Source organism: Schistocerca serialis, chromosome 4 (assembly GCF_023864345.2).
Source record: "Schistocerca serialis cubense isolate TAMUIC-IGC-003099 chromosome 4, iqSchSeri2.2, whole genome shotgun sequence".
NCBI classification, from domain to species: domain Eukaryota; kingdom Metazoa; phylum Arthropoda; class Insecta; order Orthoptera; family Acrididae; genus Schistocerca; species Schistocerca serialis.
In genome coordinates this window covers 587555266-587576941 of record NC_064641.1, presented here as the reverse complement: position 1 = coordinate 587576941, position 21676 = coordinate 587555266, and the positions used below count along the sequence as shown (strand labels likewise).

At 37.8% G+C, this 21676-nt stretch overlaps 2 protein-coding genes across 4 annotated transcripts in view; one reads left to right on the top strand and one right to left on the bottom strand.

Moving 5' to 3' along the window:
- LOC126475340 (15-hydroxyprostaglandin dehydrogenase [NAD(+)]-like) overlaps positions 1 to 9185 on the top strand; it is a 98361-nt gene extending 89176 nt beyond the window's left edge. The window contains exons 6-7 of one of the 2 annotated variants that reach the window (XR_007586705.1): positions 8765 to 8978; positions 9076 to 9185. Coding sequence is in view for 1 of the 2 variants with exons in the window: in XM_050103142.1 (XP_049959099.1) it covers positions 8765 to 8870 (106 nt within the window). In the remaining variant the exon portion in view is untranslated. Of the gene's footprint in view, positions 1 to 8764 lie in introns of both variants that reach the window. The other variant, XM_050103142.1, reaches the window with a different exon arrangement.
- A 636-nt stretch (positions 9186 to 9821) lies between these two features.
- The window catches only part of LOC126475339 (protein arginine N-methyltransferase 7-like), a 138686-nt gene continuing 126831 nt past the window's right edge, over positions 9822 to 21676 (bottom strand). For both annotated transcript variants that reach the window (XM_050103138.1, XM_050103139.1), the window contains 3 exons: positions 14952 to 15188; positions 14700 to 14857; positions 9822 to 10423 (listed from right to left, as the gene is read on the bottom strand). In XM_050103138.1, coding sequence (XP_049959095.1) covers positions 10165 to 10423; positions 14700 to 14857; positions 14952 to 15188 — 654 coding nt within the window. In that variant the 3' untranslated portion in view covers positions 9822 to 10164. The remainder of the gene's footprint in view (positions 10424 to 14699; positions 14858 to 14951; positions 15189 to 21676) is intronic.

Here is a 21676-nt window from a genome sequence, read left to right as displayed (position 1 = left end):
CCAACAATTAGTTTTATATGATCATTCCACTTCAAATCGTTCCGTACGCATACTCCCAGATATTTTACAGAAGTAACTGCTACCAGTGTTTGTTCCGCTATCATATAATCATACAATAAAGGATCCTTCTTTCTATGTATTCGCAATACATTACATTTGTCTATGTTAAGGGTCAGTTGCCACTCCCTGCACCAAGTGCCTATCCGCTGCAGATCTTCCTGTATTTCGCTACAATTTTCTAATGCAGCAACTTCTCTGTATACTACAGCATCATCCGCGAAAAGCCGCATGGAACTTCCGACACTATCTAGTAAGTCATTTATATATATTGTGAAAAGCAATGGTCCCATAACACTCCCCTGTGGCACGCCAGAGGTTACTTTAACGTCTGTAGACGTCTCTCCATTGATAACAACATGCTGTGTTCTGTTTGCTAAAAACTCTTCAATCCAGCCACACAGCTGGTCTGATATTCCGTAGGCTCTTACTTTGTTTATCAGGCGACAGTGCGGAACTGTATCGAACGCCTTCCGGAAGTCAAGAAAAATAGCATCTACCTGGGAGCCTGTATCTAATATTTTCTGGGTCTCATGAACAAATAAGGCGAGTTGGGTCTCACACGATCGCTGTTTCCGGAATCCATGTTGATTCCTACATAGTAGATTCTGGGTTTCCAGAAATGACATGATACGCGAGCAAAAAACATGTTCTAAAATTCTACAAGAGATCGACGTAAGAGATATAGGTCTATAGTTTTGCGCATCTGCTCGACGACCCTTCTTGAAGACTGGGACTATCTGTGCTCTTTTCCAATCATTTGGAACCCTCTGTTCCTCTAGAGACTTGCGGTACACGGCTGTTAGAAGGGGGGCAAGTTCTTTCGCGTACTCTGTGTAGAATCGAATTGGTATCCCGTCAGGTCCAGTGGACTTTCCTCTATTGAGTGATTCCAGTTGCTTTTCTATTCCTTGGACACTTATTTCGATGTCAGCCATTTTTTCATTTGTGCGAGGATTTAGAGAAGGAACTGCAGTGCGGTCTTCCTCTGTGAAACAGCTTTGGAAAAAGGTGTTTAGTATTTCAGCTTTACGCGTGTCATCCTCTGTTTCAATGCCATCATCATCCCGGAGTGTCTGGATATGCTGTTTCGAGCCACTTACTGATTTAACGTAAGACCAGAACTTCCTAGGATTTTCTGTCAAGTCGGTACATAGAATTTTACTTTCGAATTCAATGAACGCTTCACGCATAGCCCTCCTTACGCTAACTTTGACATCGTTTAGCTTCTGTTTGTCTGAGAGGTTTTGGCTGCGTTTAAACTTGGAGTGGAGCTCTCTTTGCTTTCGCAGTAGTTTCCTAACTTTGTTGTTGTACCACGGTGGGTTTTTCCCGTCCCTCACAGTTTTACTCGGCACGTACCTGTCTAAAACGCATTTTACGATTGCCTTGAACTTTTTCCATAAACACTCAACATTGTCAGTGTCGGAACAGAAATTTTCGTTTTGATCTGTTAGGTAGTCTGAAATCTGCCTTCTATTACTCTTGCTAAACAGATAAACCTTCCTCCCTTTTTTTATATTCCTATTAACTTCCATATTCAGGGATGCTGCAACGGCCTTATGATCACTGATTCCCTGTTCTGTACATACAGAGTCGAAAAGTTCGGGTCTGTTTGTTATCAGTAGGTCCAATATGTTATCTCCACGAGTCGGTTCTCTGTTTAATTGCTCGAGGTAATTTTCGGATAGTGCACTCAGTATAATGTCACTCGATGCTCTGTCCCTACCACCCGTCCTAAACATCTGAGTGTCCCAGTCTATATCTGGTAAATTGAAATCTCCACCTAAGACTATAACATGCTGAGAAAATTTATGTGAAATGTATTCCAAATTTTCTCTCAGTTGTTCTGCCACTAATGCTGCTGAGTCAGGAGGTCGGTAAAAGGATCCAATTATTAACCTAGTTCAGTTGTTTAGTGTAACCTCCACCCATAATAATTCACAGGAACTATCCACTTCTACTTCACTACAGGATAAACTACTACTAACAGCGATGAACACTCCACCACCGGTTGCATGCAATCTATCCTTTCTAAACACCGTCTGTACCTTTGTAAAAATTTCGGCAGAATTTATCTCTGGCTTAAGCCAGCTTTCTGTACCTATAACAATTTCAGCTTCGGTGCTTTCTATCAGCGCTTGAAGTTCCGGTACTTTACCAACGCAGCTTCGACAGTTGACAATTAGAATACCGATTGCTGCTTGTTCCCCGCATGTCCTGACTTTGCCCCGCACCCGTTGAGGCTGTTGCCCTTTCTGTACTTGCCCAAGGCCATCTAACCTAAACGTACAATGAAAACAACCAGCTTGATGCACACTATTAACTGGTTTTCTAGTTTAACCCAAAGAACAGTAATTTTATGAGAGAGTAACTTGTGTATATACCATGAAAAGCTAACATGAATAAGATTTAACTAGTAATAATTTTAAGTGCTGTTAAATATTTCTAACTGTAATTTTTGTTTCGTGTAAACTGATTCAAAATTTCTAATTATCATCCAGAGGAGAGGGAACCACAAAAGCTTTCAAACCTGGGGGCAAATTAGCTGATCTACTTGTCAATATAACTATTCAATGTTACATATAATAAAACATTGATAACTTTTATTGTAAGAAAAAAGAATCATGGGGAGGAAGATGGCACATGGTTGTCAGTAGTGCTTTCAGTGTTAAAATGCATGAAATATATACTAAATCTATTAAACACTTTGCATGACTGATTGGCAAAAGGCCAACAAAAATATCAGTGCTTTAATTTTAATTGTGAACTTTTAGGCTAGGCTTTACTGTGACTTAATGTTTTAATTTTAAGTTCCATTGCATTTAGTTATATAAGTAATATTCATAGAATTCTTTTATGTAGATACAATTGTGTTCATCAGAAGGATGATTAGTTAGTTTGATAGAAGTATTTTATCAGATTTGCATCTGAGAAGACTGAATATAATGGGAAACATCAGTGTGTAATGATTTTCACATCTGATATGTAAAATCAGAATGCAGTTCTTAGCCAGTCTTTTCTTTTACACATCCTCCTTTCTCTTAAGTAAACAGTCTCGATAAATTAAAAAAATAAATAAAAGCAACGTGTTGCACCTGAAGCATATGAAAATCTTGTGTTACTCTTGATATATTTTTATGGTGGCTGAGTTTTATACTTCCTGACTATTTCAATTTCAGTTTTGTATAAATACAACCTAGTAGACCTGGTTGATTATAGGCCTCACAGGGCACTAATAATATCAAAATGAATGTGTGCCTTTTTATTTAATAAGGGATCAATAACCATCCTGCTCTCACAAAAGCACATGAACTTTTGTACTAAACTTCAAATAAACCACAAATATGAGATTTGAAATACCTCAGAAGACACCTTTCATGGTTAAACTTTTTGTAATAATGGATATCACACTGTAACTACTAGCACACTCCTGGAAATTAATTGCTTTGGAATTTTTTTGTTGTATTTCATATAATCATGCACTAGTATGTACTTAAACTCTTTTTAACTATATATTGGAGGAAAAATTGCCTTTGATGGTTTTTTATAAGTATCAAACAACAGTAAAATATACAAAAATGTAATTATAGGGCTATGTCTTGTAAGTACAAATATTGCTGGCTCTGTATTATGTATACAGATACATTTTTAACGTTTTCTATTCTGTTTGTAATATACTCAGCAGTTGTTTTGATAACTGACTAGTCCATGCAATGTTTTTATATCAAAAGTTGAAATATGTTTTGTAAAGATTTTACAGTAAATTAAGATATAATTTATGAATGTAGCGAACTGTTAGGTGCTTTGTCCATGTAGATTGGAATGTATGTCGAATGGCATTTTGAAAGTCTTATAATCATGTCTCTAAACATTTCTGGATGTTACCAGATGCGAGACACTTGTATTGCAGTTGATGTAGAAAGCAAGCTTGTAACAGAATGAAACATTTCTGGATAAGTATAAACTGTAGCAAAGCAACTAGTACCAATTCATGCTACCTACACAAAATAAGCAATGCTTTGCTTTAAAATTCAGTTTTGACTGTTTTCTAGTAAAAGAAAAGGAGCAAACTTCGAATTGTGTCTCGAAGCAGACTGTACCAAAACACTGAACAATAATTTGATAAAATATTACTGTATTCCAGGCTTTTTTGATGCTTGACAAATTATTTTGCAAGAGGAAGCCAAATTTTTCTCATTATTTAAAACATTGTACCTGTTGTGTAACTGATTGTTAATTCTAGTCCTATTGTACCAAATAAAGCTTAAAAAAGTGCACATGCTGTTTACTTACTACTTTTTGCAAGGCTTGATGTCTAGGGTAAACAGGTCAGTTTAGAAGAGCTTGTGCTTTGAGAACCATCTCTGCAACACTGTTAACATGAGTATTAGAAACTGGTCCTGCTGGAAACATTACTTTATAAAGACATAAGTGTCACACCGAGGGACTTACACTATCACTCATAATGTGAGTACACTTAGGCAGCCTCATACTGTTAACATATCCAACAAAATATTCAGAACCCTTGGGGAGACATAAGAGCATGCAAATGAAAGTGCTGGCAAGTGAAAGTGCATGTCTAGACTCTTCATAAAACATGAATGAGACTCGTGGGAGCATTTCTGATGTGATTGTGTAGGAGCTCACACTCTTGTGGAATGAGTGAAAAGGATGATCCATAAATGGGGGTGTGGCTTTTTCTTCACAGCGAGCAGCATGCATAGAACTTGCTTGCAACATCCAGTGACGCACAAAGCATATTCACTGATTTCATCTGAACTATATCATTTGTTTGGTGTGAGTAGAAGACCACTGTACTACACTCGGTACTTGTAATACATGCTGATGGCAGTGAAGAGGAAATTGTGAGCATTCCATATTTCGTGAATGCTCCAGGATACAAAGTGCTATGTCATATTTGTTTTCAGAAACAAAAATAGAATAGGCTTGAACTGCCAGAAATTATTTTAAGGCACTCAGTCATCAACTAGTAAGTTATTGGTGCTCAAACTGCTAATAACAATATGTTAGGGGCTGAAAGATTTTATATGTATTTCAGGGATTATACTTTTCCATTGTTTCATCATAAGTATGTAGGAACTCCAGAAAGTAAATTACACATGTTGTCCCACACAACAGAGACAGAACATTGTCAGTGAAGTGTACACATGCCGGTTTCCTGCAGACATAGTTTTAATGCATTTGGGTAACAGGTACATCTGTTCACAAGTGAAATTGCATGGAAATTGGAGATATACTCGAAACTGAAGTACAATGGACAGTAAGATTCTTGTGAGCAAAAGTATAATTTGAATATAGATTCTCTGTTAAATCTTGGCAGTTTATGGACCAAATCCAATGTCACATCCATTCATAGTGAAATGGTGCCAATAATTTAACCATGATTCACAGAACTGGGTGAGGCATACAGTCCAGATCTTGCACCATGAGATTTTAATCTTTTAGACAAGCTGAAAGAATATCTTTTTATTTGGGGGAGGGTGAGATTTTGCAACAATGAGGACACTTACATAACAGTTCTTGCATGGCTATGTGAAACAGAAGTTGGTTATCATCATCATCATCAAGGGATTGAATGATCGGTACAGTGTTCCAACCATTGTTTATAGGATACTTGGTGACTATGTCAAAAAAAAGTCGTGTATTTGTGTAACTTTGAAGTGCAGTGTGCAATATTCAGTAACAGTTACTTGGCCTGCCATGATAATGTGCAACTTTTTGAAGTTTCCTTGTATGATACATATGTAGGAGATCGGTTTTCTTTACACTAGCCTTATTTCTGCTCTTCTATCCATACGTGTGGGGATTATGAAGTAACATTCTATTCACCCTTGGGCATAGCACTTAGGAATATGGCACTACATCATTCCTTCACAAGGGCATTGAAAGCTGTGATCATCAATTCTGCATGTTTGTGACCATCATTCCAGTGCTCTTACTGCCATAGAGCACGTGAGGCACTTACAAACATAAATCATTGTATTCAACTGCCAATCTACAGAGCAGAACATTATCACTTCACTTGTACTAACATTGAACATCTCTCGATATTCTACGTACTGGGTGTTTCAAATAGTTCACAGAACTATATTTTCTGCATGAATGAAGACACCAACTTGCACATCTAAATAAAGTGTACCTAGGCTATATACGTAAGTTTTCAGTTCATGTGGTTGCTGTTAATGGTCTCCCTGGTGCAGCTAGCTTGTGAGCTCATTACACGATTATAAAAACATACTGAAAATTTTGTTTTACAACAGGACATAGCACAACTGCACTGACCTGTGTGCAAGAGCATTTCTCAACAGTGGGCTGCCTCGAACATGGATTGGCCATAAGGAGTGAGCAGCTCTCACATTGCATCATTGGCCTTCATGGTCAACTGACTTCATGGTACAATATGTGATCAAAAGTATCCGGACGCCCCCAAAAATGTGGTTTTCATATTAGGTCCATTTTGCTGCCACCTACTGTCATGTACTCCATATCAGCGACCTCAGTAGTCATTAGATATTGTGAGAGCAGAATTTGGTGCTCTGCGGAACTCACGGACTTAGAACCTGGTCAGGTGATTGGGGTGCCACTTGTGTCAAACATCTGTACGAGAGATTTCCACACTACTAAAAATCCCTGAGTCCACTGTCTCCTATGTGATGGTAAAGTGGAAACATGAAGGGACACATACAACACAAAAGCAGACAGGCCGACCTCATCTGTTAACTGACACAGACCGCCGACAGTTGAAGAGGGTCGAATGTGTAATAGGCAAATACCTATCCAGATCATCACACAGGAATTCCAAACTGCATCAGGATCCACTGCAAGTACTATGACAGTTAGGAGGGTGGTTAGAAAACTTGTCAAGTGACTTCTCATAAGCCACACATCATGCCGGTAAATGCCAAACAATGCTTCGCTTGGTGTAAGGAGTGTAAACATTGGATGATTGAACAGTGGAAAAACATTGTGTGGACTGACAAATCACGGTACACAATGTGGTAATCCGATGGCAGGATATGGGTATGGTGAATCCCCGGTGAACGTCATCTGCCAATGTGTGTAGTGCCAACAGTAAAATTTGGTGGCAGTGGTGTGGTTGTGTTTTTCATGGAGGGGGGGTGGCATCTCTTGTTGTTTTGCATGGCACTATCACAGCACAGGCCTACATTGATGTTGTAAGCACCTTCTTGCTTCCCACTGTTGAAGAGCAATTCGGGGACGGCAATTGCATCTTTCAACATGATTGAGCACCTGTTCTTAATGCATGGCCTGTGGCAGAGTGGTTACACGACAATAACACCCATGTAATGGACTGGCCTGCACAGAGTCCTGACCTGAATCCTATAGAACACCTTTGGGATGTTTTGGAACACTGACTTCGTGCCAGGCCTCACCGACCGACATCGATACCTCACCTCATTGCAGCACTCCGTGAAGAATGGGCTGCCATTTCCCTAGAAACCTTCCAGCACCTGACTGAACGTATGCCTGCGAGAGTGGAAGCTGCCATCAAGACTAAGGGTGTGCCAACACCATATTGAATTCCAGCATTACCAATGGAGGGTGCCACAAACGTTTAAGCCATTTTCAACCAGGTGTCCGGATACTTTTGATCACATAGTGTATATGTTGTTTTGCGTGTAAGGTTTTGTGGAAGATGCTATCTATGTGCTCCCCTTCCAACAACTTTGGCTGAACTGTAAAGCTGCATAGCACCACCAGTGACTGCAATAATTCCAGATATGTTCGCAAATGTGGGGGAGAAGTTTGGCAATTGCCTGTATGTTTGTTGCACATTGAACATTTGTGAGAGGAAACTGTAAACTGTAATCCTAAATGTAACTGTAAACGGTACCTCAAGTTGTATGAGCTATGTGCATGGGTGTACCCATGTGAAATTGGCGGTTTTGAAAATGATCACTAAATACTCCTATGCGTAATTTACCCCAGTTTCTGGGTTCATTAATGTAGAATATATAGGCTTGCGAAATTGTATATCATCTTTGACCATGTACATTTACTGCAGAAATATGGTAAGTTAGGATGATGATATCATGTACTCAGATTAATTACTTTCTTCTACTTCCACAACATTTATCCCACCATGTAGCAGGTTCCCCTCTGTTGGCTCTCATATCCACCTGATGGGATCTTGTGGTTGGTTAGGGTGGAGGCCTGGCATCTTGAGGTCTATATGAAGTATACCTAGCTTTCATTACCCCCGTCTCTTGATAAGTAATTTATCACAGATTTTCAATAAAAACCTGTGTTTTACTGTCGAATCTTAGTTTGCTCTCAGTAAACATCCTTATCATGAAAGCTTTCTCTCATTTCAATGAAAGGTGCCACTCTGTACCACCTGCATATTTTGTAATTGATCACAGAGTCAAGAAGTGTAACACCTGATGTCCACTGAAGCATTTTTGTTTCCACTACAGCAAATTCTTGCTCCACTTCTTTTATTGTAGGCCAGCATTCTGAATTGTATAAGGGAACTAAATGGACTGCAGAGCAGTATATTTTCAACTTGAGTCAGCCCAGAAGCACACCAGTCATTGTCCACCATTTAAGCCATGCTTTGATAATACAGTTTGTGATTTCAGGCAACGAGCAACTTACTGGCAGTGGCAGATTTCTATTTGTCAGTTTTGATTGAGTCCATATTATTTGCATCTGTTGACAGGTATATGGTTTTCTTTATTCTGAGGCATAGCCCAAAATGTTCCAAGGTGGTTCTTCCAAGCTTGGACCGGTTGCTAAGGGTTGTTCTTGGCTTCAGCAGCCAGTAGAACATCATTAGCGCACAGCATGATCCAAGGTGAACATTTCTGAGGAATGTGCCCGTTATTATTATTGTGAACAGATGAACAGACCATCTTTGCAGGACCGATAATTCTGTAAGTCACGCGCTAATAATGTTTTAATACTACTTCCAAAAAAATTTTGAGGTGGTTTTTACGTTAACTGAAAGGCAATTTTTGTTTGTTTCCATAGATCTGAGGTGATTGCTAGTGAACTGAAGCCAGTTACTGTCTAAGTGTTCTTATAAAATGTGATCAAAACATTAACATTTATAATAAATAATACAGCAAAATCACTGTGGCTCCCTCACCTGATGATATCAGGTCTCCTAAATTTACATCATTGCCTTAAGCTTTGTATTATTATTATTATTATTATTATTTACAAATTTATACTTACTTATGGTCAGTCTCTCCCCCTCCCTCAAACACACCCACACACTCACTTGTATCATTTGTATATATTATGCAGGTTATTTTATAGTATTTGAATAAGTAGGATGGGTGTGTTATATTGTACAAGTAATTTAACTTGCAACCTTTCCAAGAGGCTGAAACAGAATGTAAAAGTGCAATGAGTAAGTAAAGTTTTTCTTACTGATGATAGTCCATTATTCCAATTTTAACAGTTTCCTTTGGTATTTTGTTGCAAAATAATAATAAATTATTTTTCTTGTAGTCTGCATACAAGTTGCCAACTGTTTTATCATACTTACCAGCAGAAGTGACCCTTATAGTCTCTAAGGAAGCATCATATATGCTGTGGGAAATAAGCTGCTCATTGTAATATATGAGGGATGTATTGTGTTGCATACTGCAGATATGTTGCCAGTTGTAGACATGTGAACCCAAAAGAAATAGGCAGTAAACAGACATAATGTCATCAATGATGAAACAGGGCAATTGTCATTAAATAACTTTAATTTACACAGTCATAAATATCAATAACTAAATATCGGCAAGTATAAAAAGGTGGGTGGTACAGTTTTTTAATTAATATATCACTGATTTATACTACATGTGTAATGTACATATAAAACAGATAGTGTAATTACATTTCAGTTCACATTTAATTATATAAACTATTAACAATGATGACGTGTAACATATGCAGATCAGTTTGCTCTTAATTTCTGTGTTAAACTGAGTATGTATTTGCGTGTGTCCACATGCTTGCTGTGAAACAGCTTTTGTTTGTATATACTAAGAACAAGTAACATCGTACAAGAGCTGCAATACAGGAACTTCGCTCAAGAATGTGTGCTGACTATAAGTCTTTAGTTCACTTTTCACTCATTATCTGAAAATCGAATATCATTTCTCCAGATTTTGAATAAAAATTAAGTTTATAGAAGAGAACATCAGTTTTTTTCACTGTTCTGTGGACTGGCATAAAATAAATGCCTTGTCTTGTATGAATATCCCACGACACTTGTTCTCCAGGTTTGGGTACACACACTGGTCCTGTTGAAATAACATTTTCTTCTTGTGCATCCAAATGCCAGTCAACCCAAAGGGCTATACCATGGCAAGTTCCAGACCTATAAAAATTAATTAATGAAAGTAGTTTGGTTTCATATGTTTTATAGTAGCTTGAATTAAAGATGAACATTGACATATCAAGTACTGCAAAAGGGAAAAACTGGAAACACATTTTTCTATAACAATGGAATATACATACACCAGGCTCTGTTATGGCATACACTAACATTGAAAAAATTGCAAAACACATGGAGAACTGGTGCTGTGTGAAAAAAAAAAGAAATCAGTGGATACTGCATTGAACACTTCTATCACAGCTGACAATGTTATTGATTAGGGGTGGGGGGTGGGGGGGGGGGGGTGTTTGCACGGAATGGTGTCGGTAATCCTAGATGTCCCAACAGTGGCTTAACTTTTCAAATAAAATAAAATAAAAAAATTAAAGAGTCCCTGCATATGTTGTTGCTGCAACAAAATAAAATCCTGGTTGGTGATAAGAAAAATGTTGTAAACTCATAGAACTACAAACTGTACAAAGGATGATTTGAGTGTTACACACACCTATTGTTGTTTGGCTATCAAATGTGTGCGCATGCCAACCCCCCAGCCCCCATACACAAACAACATCAACAAAAACAATGAAGTGCACCTACAGTTCTTCTGCTGCTGTTTTATTCTGTTGAAAATTGCTGAGATTGTAAGAAAATGGATGAAGTACTGACACTGCATCAACTACATTGTTACTACAGATGAAAGACATGATCGAATTTACCAAGTACAGGACTATGTTGCATGAAGCCCACATTCACAATAATGGATTCCATACAATGGTGTGCGACATATTGTCTCAAAATTAAACTATAAATAATATTAGTCCCCTGGTCCTGACCAGGATTTTCAGGAGAACTCTTTTATCAGTAATCTCACATAAATGTGTGATAGGATGCATGGCACTACATCAAGACATGGTGGGAATTTGTCCCCAACAACACTGGCAGTAAAGGAACAAGTCATTCATCAAAGTTCCAAGCGATACCTGACACACTTTCCATTATTCTTTCAGTGAAGATATTTGTAGATACTCCAGTCCTTGGGCTAATGCATTCCAAATGTGGCTCACTGGTGTTATGCCGAGTGATCACATAGGTCAAAGAATGACATTCACATCTTGTTGAGCCTCTTTTTTAGAAGGCAGCATATTATATCATGTCACCCAAATCAGCTGAAAATATGATCTACCTGAACACTGAAATAGAGATTTGGCAAAAAACATACTGCGTTGCCATTACTGCCACTTACTGTGACATTGCAAGCACAATTGTCACATTTTGTTCCAACAATATTTAACTTACATTTAAAGACACCCTGTTCAGAGCTCAACAGTAAGCAATACCAGACACATAATTCAAATATTGTGAAGATTATTCAAGGACTGCCAGGAGTAAAATAAGAGATCAATTAACGAACAACATAAGTTCAATTGTAAGCTCAACTGATATGAACACTGCATGCACTGTTTACTCTTTACCCATGACAACCCCCTGAAGGCAGAGTGCAGAGGCCTCATGCTCAATTCTTATTCATATTAGGTGACATATATACAGCTTTAAAAAAGAAAAAGAAGGAGCAGCTTCACATCAAAACTATAATCAGGCTGTGCCACTGATGAATCTTATTTCTGTAAAAATATCATCAGTAAGATATTTTTAAAAAAGACTGATTATAAATCAACAGTCCCTTTAATAAATCCTGGATGAATGTAGCTTTCATTTTCAATTAACGTTGGAACAGCATGGGAATCCAGCACTACAGTCCTGGACAAACTTTCAGTGGATGTTGCTCTGCTTGCTTTCTCTGGCTATGGATAATGCTTCCAATGTGAATAATTAACGTGGATGGTCATAGTGAGATATTTTGTTTGTGTAGCAAAAGGGATGTTGGATTAACAGTGCCATCCACAGGATCACCTATCATGAACAGTATCTGTTATCCTAACATAATGGAGCAGTTTAAAGCATGACTCAGATATACAATCTAATGATCACGGACACTACTTACTTTACTCAATTATCAACAGCTCAAGTCTTTGAAGCTTATTTCTACCCACATATTCCTCCAAATACCATTTCAAGTATTTTCGCATCACCTGTGCTAGCAACTTATACAGTCAAACCTCAATATGTCAAAGACTTCCCTTCCCTTGGAAGCCCAAAATCTTGATATTTTGAAGAAAACCTGCTGTTATATCAAAGTTTTTGGAAAGCTCAAGAAGGCAGATTTTACTTATATACATGAAGTTCAATGGACAAAAACTCTTTATACTGAAGTCATCTCTATACTTCAAAGTCTTTCAAATAGTGCCTCTGTACACTGAAGTGCACACAAATAGGGAAGTGTGAGCTGTAAGTGTCAACCATGGACTATATGCAGAAAAGACTGACAATCACTGAAAAGCAAAAGTCAACTGACGAAGTGAAAGTGGGAGTGAAGAAAAATAAAGACAGAGCTGCAGATTTTGGGATTCTGGCAAGGACACTCGACAATAATCAAGAATGAAGACCGCATGATTACCACAGATGAAGGGACAGATCGGAAACAACAATGAAAGGCTGACTTCCCTGATTTAGAACAGCATTAAGTGCCAACAGAGGAACAATAATGTGAACATCAGTGGACTTATTTTGAAAGAAAAGGCACACAATATGTTTCATGTGAGTAAGGGGTGGTTAGAAAATTTCAGGAAAAGACACATATTGTTTTGTGAAAAGTGAATGGGGAAAGTGCCAGTATAAACAACAAAATTTGAGATAAATGGAAGTTAGAATTGCAAAGGATCCTTCAAGATTACAAACTGGATGAAGCTTTTAATGCAGATGAACTTGGACATTTTTACAAATGTCTTCCAGACAAAAATTTGACACTCTGAGGAGGAAAATGTCACGGGGGCAAGCAAAGCAAAGATTGTGTTACCATTACGTTAGCACCAAATATGACAGGTACAGAACACTCGAGCCACTTATAATCAGAAAACCTAAAAAAAACATGAGGTTTTTTTTATTCGTGTAAGTCATTCCCTGTGGAGTACACTGTGAATAAGAAAGTGTGGATGACTTCAGAAGTGTTTTCAAAACTGGTTAAAGGATTTTGATAGGAAAACGGAAAGTAGTGTTGTTTGTGCACAATTGCAGTGTACACAATGCTATCCTCTTTTTAAAATCCATGACAGTACAGTTTTTACCACCTAATACTACGTCGAAATTGCAGCCCGTAGAACAAGGAATAATCAAATGGCAAAGAAAACTACAGGTATGAAGTTGGTCTGAATGACAGTCTGCAATATTGATGATGTCAACACTACAACTATCACAATTTTAGATGCTACGAGATACTGGAGAAAATGTGGGGAAATGTGAAGAAGCAAATGATGATCAATTGCTTCTGAAAATGTGGATTTTTATGACAGCTGAAAACGAGCAGCTGATGGGTTTAATACTTAAACATGTACAATCTTAGCTTGATTCTGACACTGATTTATGGGGATTTTGATTAAAGTTTTTATTTTATGTAATACCTACAGGAGACACCCCCTGTCAGTCCGAATGGATGAAAGTGGTGACTCACTTCAACACCGTTCACATTCGTTTTCAAGATTTCGTGGCTGGGAACAATGATGTTGCAGTAGCAGGATCACTAACAAAAGTCAAGACTGTTGACTCCACAAAGACAGCGAACGAAAAAGAAGATGGCAACAATGACGAAGAGGAAGTCAAAGAAGCACTGCTAGTGATGTCCAGGCAGGCCAAAGCTGTTCTTGGCACCATCAGAGTGTACATGGAGAAGTGTGAGGAGGTAGAGGATAATCCATTCTCAGCAATCACAATTCCAGACAATGAAATTGACTCACAGGTGACCAAAGATTTAAAGCAAGCCAAAATTACAGATTACTTTTAAACACAATGATTTCTGTAAATGTACATGCTACATATTCTTTTACTGAGTTTAATTTTTTTGCAACAAAGGTATTTTATTTTAAGCTTATAAATTGTTATTTCAGAAAAAATCAACAATATGGTTCACAATATTCCTTGATTTTACATTACCAAAACTAAAGAAAGGTCTATATCACACACAAATGTGATGAAATCACAGTACAGTAACAAAAAAAATCATGGACTGAAAACTTTTTATATATCAGATGAATTTGGCCTTCCCTAGAGCTTTGATATATCAAGGTTTGATTACACCATGGGGAGGCTAATTATATTCATTACACGTGTTTTACACCTCATGAGAAACAATGAAAAATTGCAAATGTTGAGTAAATAAATTACAAACCATTCACAGTTTATTTGTCCGGATTTTTCAATATTATCGCTGAATGATTTTTGTGCAAAATCAAATTTTGTTACATGGAATGGACAAGTTATAGGGCGTCCAGGATACTCCCACAGGGGATGAGCTTCGATCTGACTGTCACTAATGTTTCTGGAAGCCTGCAACAAAACAAAATTGTACAATAAAACTGCTACTGTGTTACAGTTTACTTTATTGTTTAACATATTGACTTAACAGGGCTGAAACACTTACATCTATTAATTCATCAAACTTAATCATTGAAAATCCTTCAACCGTACGAAGAGGTGATCTTATTTTCCACAGGTGGTCAAATTCTATTGCCATTCCCCATATACTGGCCTGGCATGGAATGATATTAGCTGTGTCAGCTATAAGTTGATTCAATTCATTTTTCAGGTACCAAAAGTAGATATTGTGCCATGGGAGAATAGATGAAAAGAAGGCAGGTTCACCAAACACTATAGTCACCTAAAATATGAGAAAAGGTCATATTTCAAATTACATAAATTCATAAAAGTAATAGGCAAAAACACTTACTCAGTAGATTGGTTCTTCACCTTTTCAGCGAGCAACTTTGAAAGAAAGGATATTTTTTTTTCTGTGCCACAGGACTATGCTTGTATATGAATGAACACCACAGCCGTTTGCTTGTAATGTAATGCCAAAAAATTAAATATAGCTAGTATTATTTAACCGGTAAAAGCAAAATAGCAGTACATACAACGAAAAATGATGAACTATTTATATTTATTTGGTGCTCATTGAGTTTGTCCACCCCTGTAGCTGAGTGGTCAGCATACCTAGATGGCCGCCGCGTGGAGAACCCAGGTTCAATTCCTAGTACTGCAAGGATTTTTCCTCGGTGGGAGGGCTGGTATGGGGTGCACTCAGCCCTGTGATGGCAATTCAGCAGCTATTTTAATGGAAAGTAGTAGCTCCATGGTCTGGAAAGTTGGCAAAATGGCCGGGAGAGTGGCATGCCCTTCTGTATCGTAGTCGGCTGAGGAAGCAGCTGGTCGACATCCCATGGGCTCTCAAGGCCTTGGTGAGGAGCTTGACTGTAGATTTTAAACAAGCCATATTTGAACCTACTATAAAAATAAAACTTGGGAGACTTTATAAATTCTAAGATGATTCTTCATCTCTTCTTTTTACCTATCAACTATATGAAGACAGCCACTGGGTGGTCAAAAACAGTTATTGCACAGTACAATGCTCATGTGATTGTGTCATATAAAACACAAAAATAAAAGAACAAAGTAAACAGACAAAATTGCTTTGCACAGTTTTTATTTTTGTCATGTGGTAAAACAAAAGATAACTTATTTATCAACTAATGAGACAGAATCAACTGCATTTGGGGGAGAAGGTTAGTGCTTATTTACATATTCCTTTTAGCACATAATAAGAATTGACAGAGTTGTGCGGGCTGCCCACCTGGCTTCTCCCAATCTGCTGATGCATGCTGTACAAAACTGGAGGCAAATTTGTATCTGTGCATGACAGCACATACGATGTTAACGCTAATGCTGTCAACAGAAGCTGAAGAGTTCATGGAGACATGTGCTTTCAAGCAGTGAGAAGCCATGCAGCTGCACACTTCAACCAGCTGTGTGCTGCAGCAGACTGAGAAAGTGATTCTAAGAAAGGAGGTATAATATGGCAACTTGGTGTACAAGACACATGAGTGTTTTAACTAATGACATAAGGCTGCCTTTTTCTGACATTGGAAAAAGATTATCTATCACAACATGAACAAATGTGATACAGCATTAAATGAAATATGCTGTACATTAAAAGAGACTAAATCACATAAAATAGTGGAGAAAATTAAAAAACAGGAATTAAAAACTACATTCTCGATACTGCTGAGAAAGGCTTGCTACTGAGACCAAGAAGAAAAGATGTGTTGGCAACTTCGAATATCAGGGCATCGAATCTCAGTGTAGCTGATAACCTATCAGAAAGAGTAATAGTTTTTTTCGTAACATGTCAAGCTTTATTAATTTGTGTTGCACAAGGTCTAGTATGATTGTTAATTATACTCACTCAATTAATTTAGAAATGAGTATTTGTCCTCTAAAAGAAGTTATTTTCATAGAAATTTCTTTCCCACCTGCTCCAATCATTCATGTTGTTCACTGCCAAGGTGTATAATCCTGCGGTCACAGAGAAAGCAGGAATTGCTGACTTGTTTTTAGCACTTAACGTCATGACAGCTTGATCTCTGTGCAAGCTATACTAATGTGTGGCTTTGTGGAAAATCTGACTACATGTGACATTTCCATGCGTGCTTTAAGGAATTTGTGAATGGGCACTACAATATGGAGCATAGAGGGAATGCAGAAGTGAAGAGAGCAGACACACAAAGCCTGCTAATAAGGTGATGAAACTATGCCTGAATGAAAGGAAGTTGAGATAATTGACGTGAAAATGTCCAAAGCAAAAAAAACCACACACACCTGCTTTCTTGAAGGTGTAAAGATTTAGTTTCTAGGGTTCATTTAAGTGACCAAACTAAAGTGACTTAATATGCAAGCTTAGTACAGGAGGGTGCAGAATTTAACTGGACATTTGTAACACATGTACTTCTTTTATCTCATGTTACACATCCTTCAATTTATACCCGATTTGCAGCTGCATGTTTGTTTTATTTACAGTATGCCCATTATTTATGTAATCTTTCTATTCTAATATCACTGATAATTTCAACAAACAATTATTCAACTTTTGCAAAAATATTGGTCATGTCATGATTTAGAAGCTGATTTTGTTGGTACGACAACCCAAGATATGATCACATGCTGTATGTTAATTGGATATTTTTGAACAAAAGTACAATTAATACATATCTTCCATAAAAAAATAAACATATCCGAAGTTCTTCACCATAATTAACAATCTGACAATCTTTGTACAATGGAGACTCTACATTGGAATAACAACATTAGGAATAGGATAGATTTCTATTTATCGTAAAGACGACCTTGAGTTGAAGACAGACACAGTGAAAAGACTGTTACACACGTAGTTATCAGCCAAAGCCTTCCTCAGCAAAGAAAACATAGACACGTTACACAGGCAAGCGCATCTCACGCACTCTCGGCCGCCACCACCAGCAGTTCTGAACGATCAGAGCTACCAGTAGTGCTGGTCTAGTGTGGGTGAGGAGTGCTTGCCTGTCAAAGTGTCTATGTTGTCTTTCCTGAGGAAGGCTTTGGATGATAACTACATGTTGCTGACAATATTTGTACTTATTCGTCTCATTTATTCTTTCATGATGCAACAGAAAAATTCACAATTTTTGACGATAACTGATTCCATTTTGCTGATAAATACACATTGAGTCTTTGATATTATAATTTCAAATATCAAACAAAAATATCTAAGCCCCAACCTTGCCCCACACACATTCACACACAAAATACCACCACATTTGGTCTTGCACCACCCTTATATAGAAACATAACAATCCATTATGCCAATCTCGTTACTAGAATGCATCAACGAAAATAATCAATTTTTGAAAATATAAATGTAACCAGATAGATGAAAAATCTACTCACCAAATGGCAGCAGGAGAACACACACATAAAGGTATTTAACTTCACAAGCTCTCAGAGCCAGCGGCTCCTCCTTCTGGGAGAAGGGTTGAAGGGGAAGAAAGAGGAGTGACCCCTCTTCCTCCCCCTTCAACCCTACTGTGAGGAGGAGGATCCAGTGGCTCCAGAAGCTTGCAGATTTAAATAGCTTTACGTGTGCATTCTCTTGCCAAAACTTGGTGAGTAGATTTTTTTATTCATCTAATTACATTACATTTTCATTATCAGAACAGATATTTTTGTAAAGTTATAATGAAAAATTACTAATTCACAAAACCTCAAGTGTAAGAGCATGTTCTACCATAGCAAAACAATTGTTTAATGGTTTGTGTTCTTAAAAAATTGTTTTTCATTGAAAATTTCATAAAAGTATGAATGGCAAAGAATTATGTCTAAAACACCCAATTTTTCTACTAAATAACATAATTATTTCAACTACTAACTTTTACACATGTCCTCACTTAACAATTATGATTTTTTTAGTTCAGTGTGTTAATTTGTACTTTGTAATATATTATTACACATTCCTGTTATTTTAGTGTTCAACTTTGGAACTTTAAAACAATAATTTTGTATGAAAATAACTGCACTAGAAAGAGAGTTAGTATTCCTTCAGATTTAACCATTTGTTTTATCTAATTATAAACTCAGAAATATGTATTTACCAATTATTAAAATTTTGGATGTTGTTTATGACACTGATTGGTCTATAATTTACAACTCTACCATAAAAAAATTAAATAACAGCTATGAAATGAGGTCTAAACCCAAGCTGCGTATTGAGTAATTCGTTAAAAGTTGTGTACTGTGTACTTTAACATGAGATTCAGAGCTGTTACATTACACTATATGGACAAAACAAACACTGTCTGAAGAGGCCCTGTAAGCCCAGTGGTACTGACCGACCACCGTGTCATCTTTAACCCTAACGCGTCACTGAATGTGCATACGGGGCCAAACAGGCCTTTTAGGCCCTATGGTACTGACCGACTGCTGTGTCATCCTCAGCCCTAAGATATGATTGGATGCAGATATGGCAGAGGGGTGGGGGAAGGCGCACCATTCTCCCGGCCATTGTCAGTTTTCGTGACCGGTGCAGCTACTTCTTAGTCAAGTAGCTCCTCAATTGGCCTCACAAGGACTGAGTGCATCCTGCTTGGCAACAGCACTCAGCACACCCAGACAGTGACCCATCCAAGTGCTACCCAAGACTGACAGCACTTAACTTTGGTGATCGGATGAGAATAAGTGTTACCAATGCGGTATGGCTGTTGGCAAATTACACTATACATCAGAGTAGACTGATTGAGGTGTGTTCATTCTACGCATTAAAACAAGAAAATTTAATGCTTTCTACTAACCAACTAAAATTACGTGGTATTATTCACTGTGGACACTTAATGAAGATTATTTCTTGGAAAAACAACATTTTTGCACCTTTTTTACAGCTTATTTATTTTTGTGATTTATCTTTCAGGTTAGTAGAACACTGTCTAATGCTATACATACTGGTACAAACATGAACAAAGAAATGAATTTACAACCAACCATTACATCAATTAATTGCCAATACTACTTCTTCCTTCTTTTCCCTACGATTTATCCCATCTGACCCGAGGACTGCATCCTCAAGATTTAGCAAATTTTATTTTGTTATTTAACTTTGTGCCATGATGCCCTTACTGAGATCACAATCGTCTAGGTAACGTAAGTAAGGGAAGTCATATACACCACCTGTATGTGAACTGTTTCAACTTTGTTCCGTGTGTTATTGCATTTGAACTGTTTCTGTATCACATTCTCTGTGGAGAAATTTAGGAACTAGTTTAGCATCTGTCTAAATTAGCCATAGAAAACTGCCTAAAAAGCATGATCAGGATGTCTGGTGTACCAGCCCAGGGTCATTAACCTGCTGATCCAAGTTTGTCTCACATACCTCTCTCACTCTAGCAAGCTGTGCATTATACAATATGAGCAGGTCAATGAGCTGCTAAAACTACATATACAAAATAATACATATACAATCATAGAAATTACCAGAAAGTCCTTTTACAATGGGACATACCTTAACAAAAGTGGATTGGGCAGTCACTGAGGTATGGAAGTATGAAAGAGTGGAAGTTATACAACTCTGTTCACTCGGCAGTTTCTCGGGAAGAGCCTTGTGGCGTGCTTGCAGTACTGAAAATCAAGCTGCACCACAAGACCCTTCCTGAAAAACTCGCAGTACTGGGAATCAAGCAGCACCACATGACCCATTGTGCCCAGAGCAGAGTATTACTATTTCTACTGCATTACTGTGTCTGGTTTCCAGACAATGCTGCAAAAGGTGGATCCATTTTGTTGTTGATTCCAGCTTCTGTTGTTCAGTACACACTGATCTAGTTGTTTTTCCCTGTCTAGTACGATCCACACTCTTTGCAGCTGATCTTATTAACTCTATTTTAATTTATTAGGGGCTGCTAGTCTTTGTGGTTAACCAAATTCTAGCTTGCCTACTGTCCCCTTGGTGCATAGGCTACTTAATCCTTTTCTTAAGAATGTTGCCTATTTTGGAAGTTAATCTATAGTATATGGTAATACACATATTTTGTTGGCTATCATTTAGGGGCACTGTCGACAGATACATTAATGTTGTGGCACGATTTTTTGAGGGGGGGGGGGGGGGGGGAAGAAAAAAACTAGTAATGATACAGCACTTGACTGGATACACATTTTGTGTACCAGTTATCTAAGTGCCAAATTTTTTTAAGACATCCCTGCCGGATGCTCTATAATTAATAGCAGATATAATTCATACAACGTGCTTCAGTATTCTGAAAATATTATCCCTGTAAGTTGAGTTTTGTGATGGTACTATCTCCTCACAACACATGCTTGATTCAACAAAACTCCCATTGCTGTTCTCAGCATGGACTGTGCACACTGTGCGAATAACATACTGTGCCACTGCAAAGATTGGCAATGCTATGGGGTCGGCTTACAGCCGTCGATGTGGCAGTCTCTTCTAAGACAGCAGGCAACTAGTATGCAGTTGTGCCACACAAGGGATCTGTCACATATCGAGCCACAGCATAGCTGGACCCACCGGTTGGACTTATTATCAACAGACAGTTTTGAGCTGGTACCCATCAGCTTCAGTTTGTGATAAGGAAGTCTTTGGGTAATGAGAGATCTCTTGTGTGTCTTGGGGACCCATTTTCTTATTCAGTTGCAATTTTTTTTTAATTTTTTTTTATGAAGATGGTTATTGTGGTGTCAATTATTGACCTGGAATTTGTGTAAATTTGCTGTGAGCCAGTGCTCATACAATTTATGTAACTGTGTTTACTTCCTGCTTGGCAGTAGAGACAA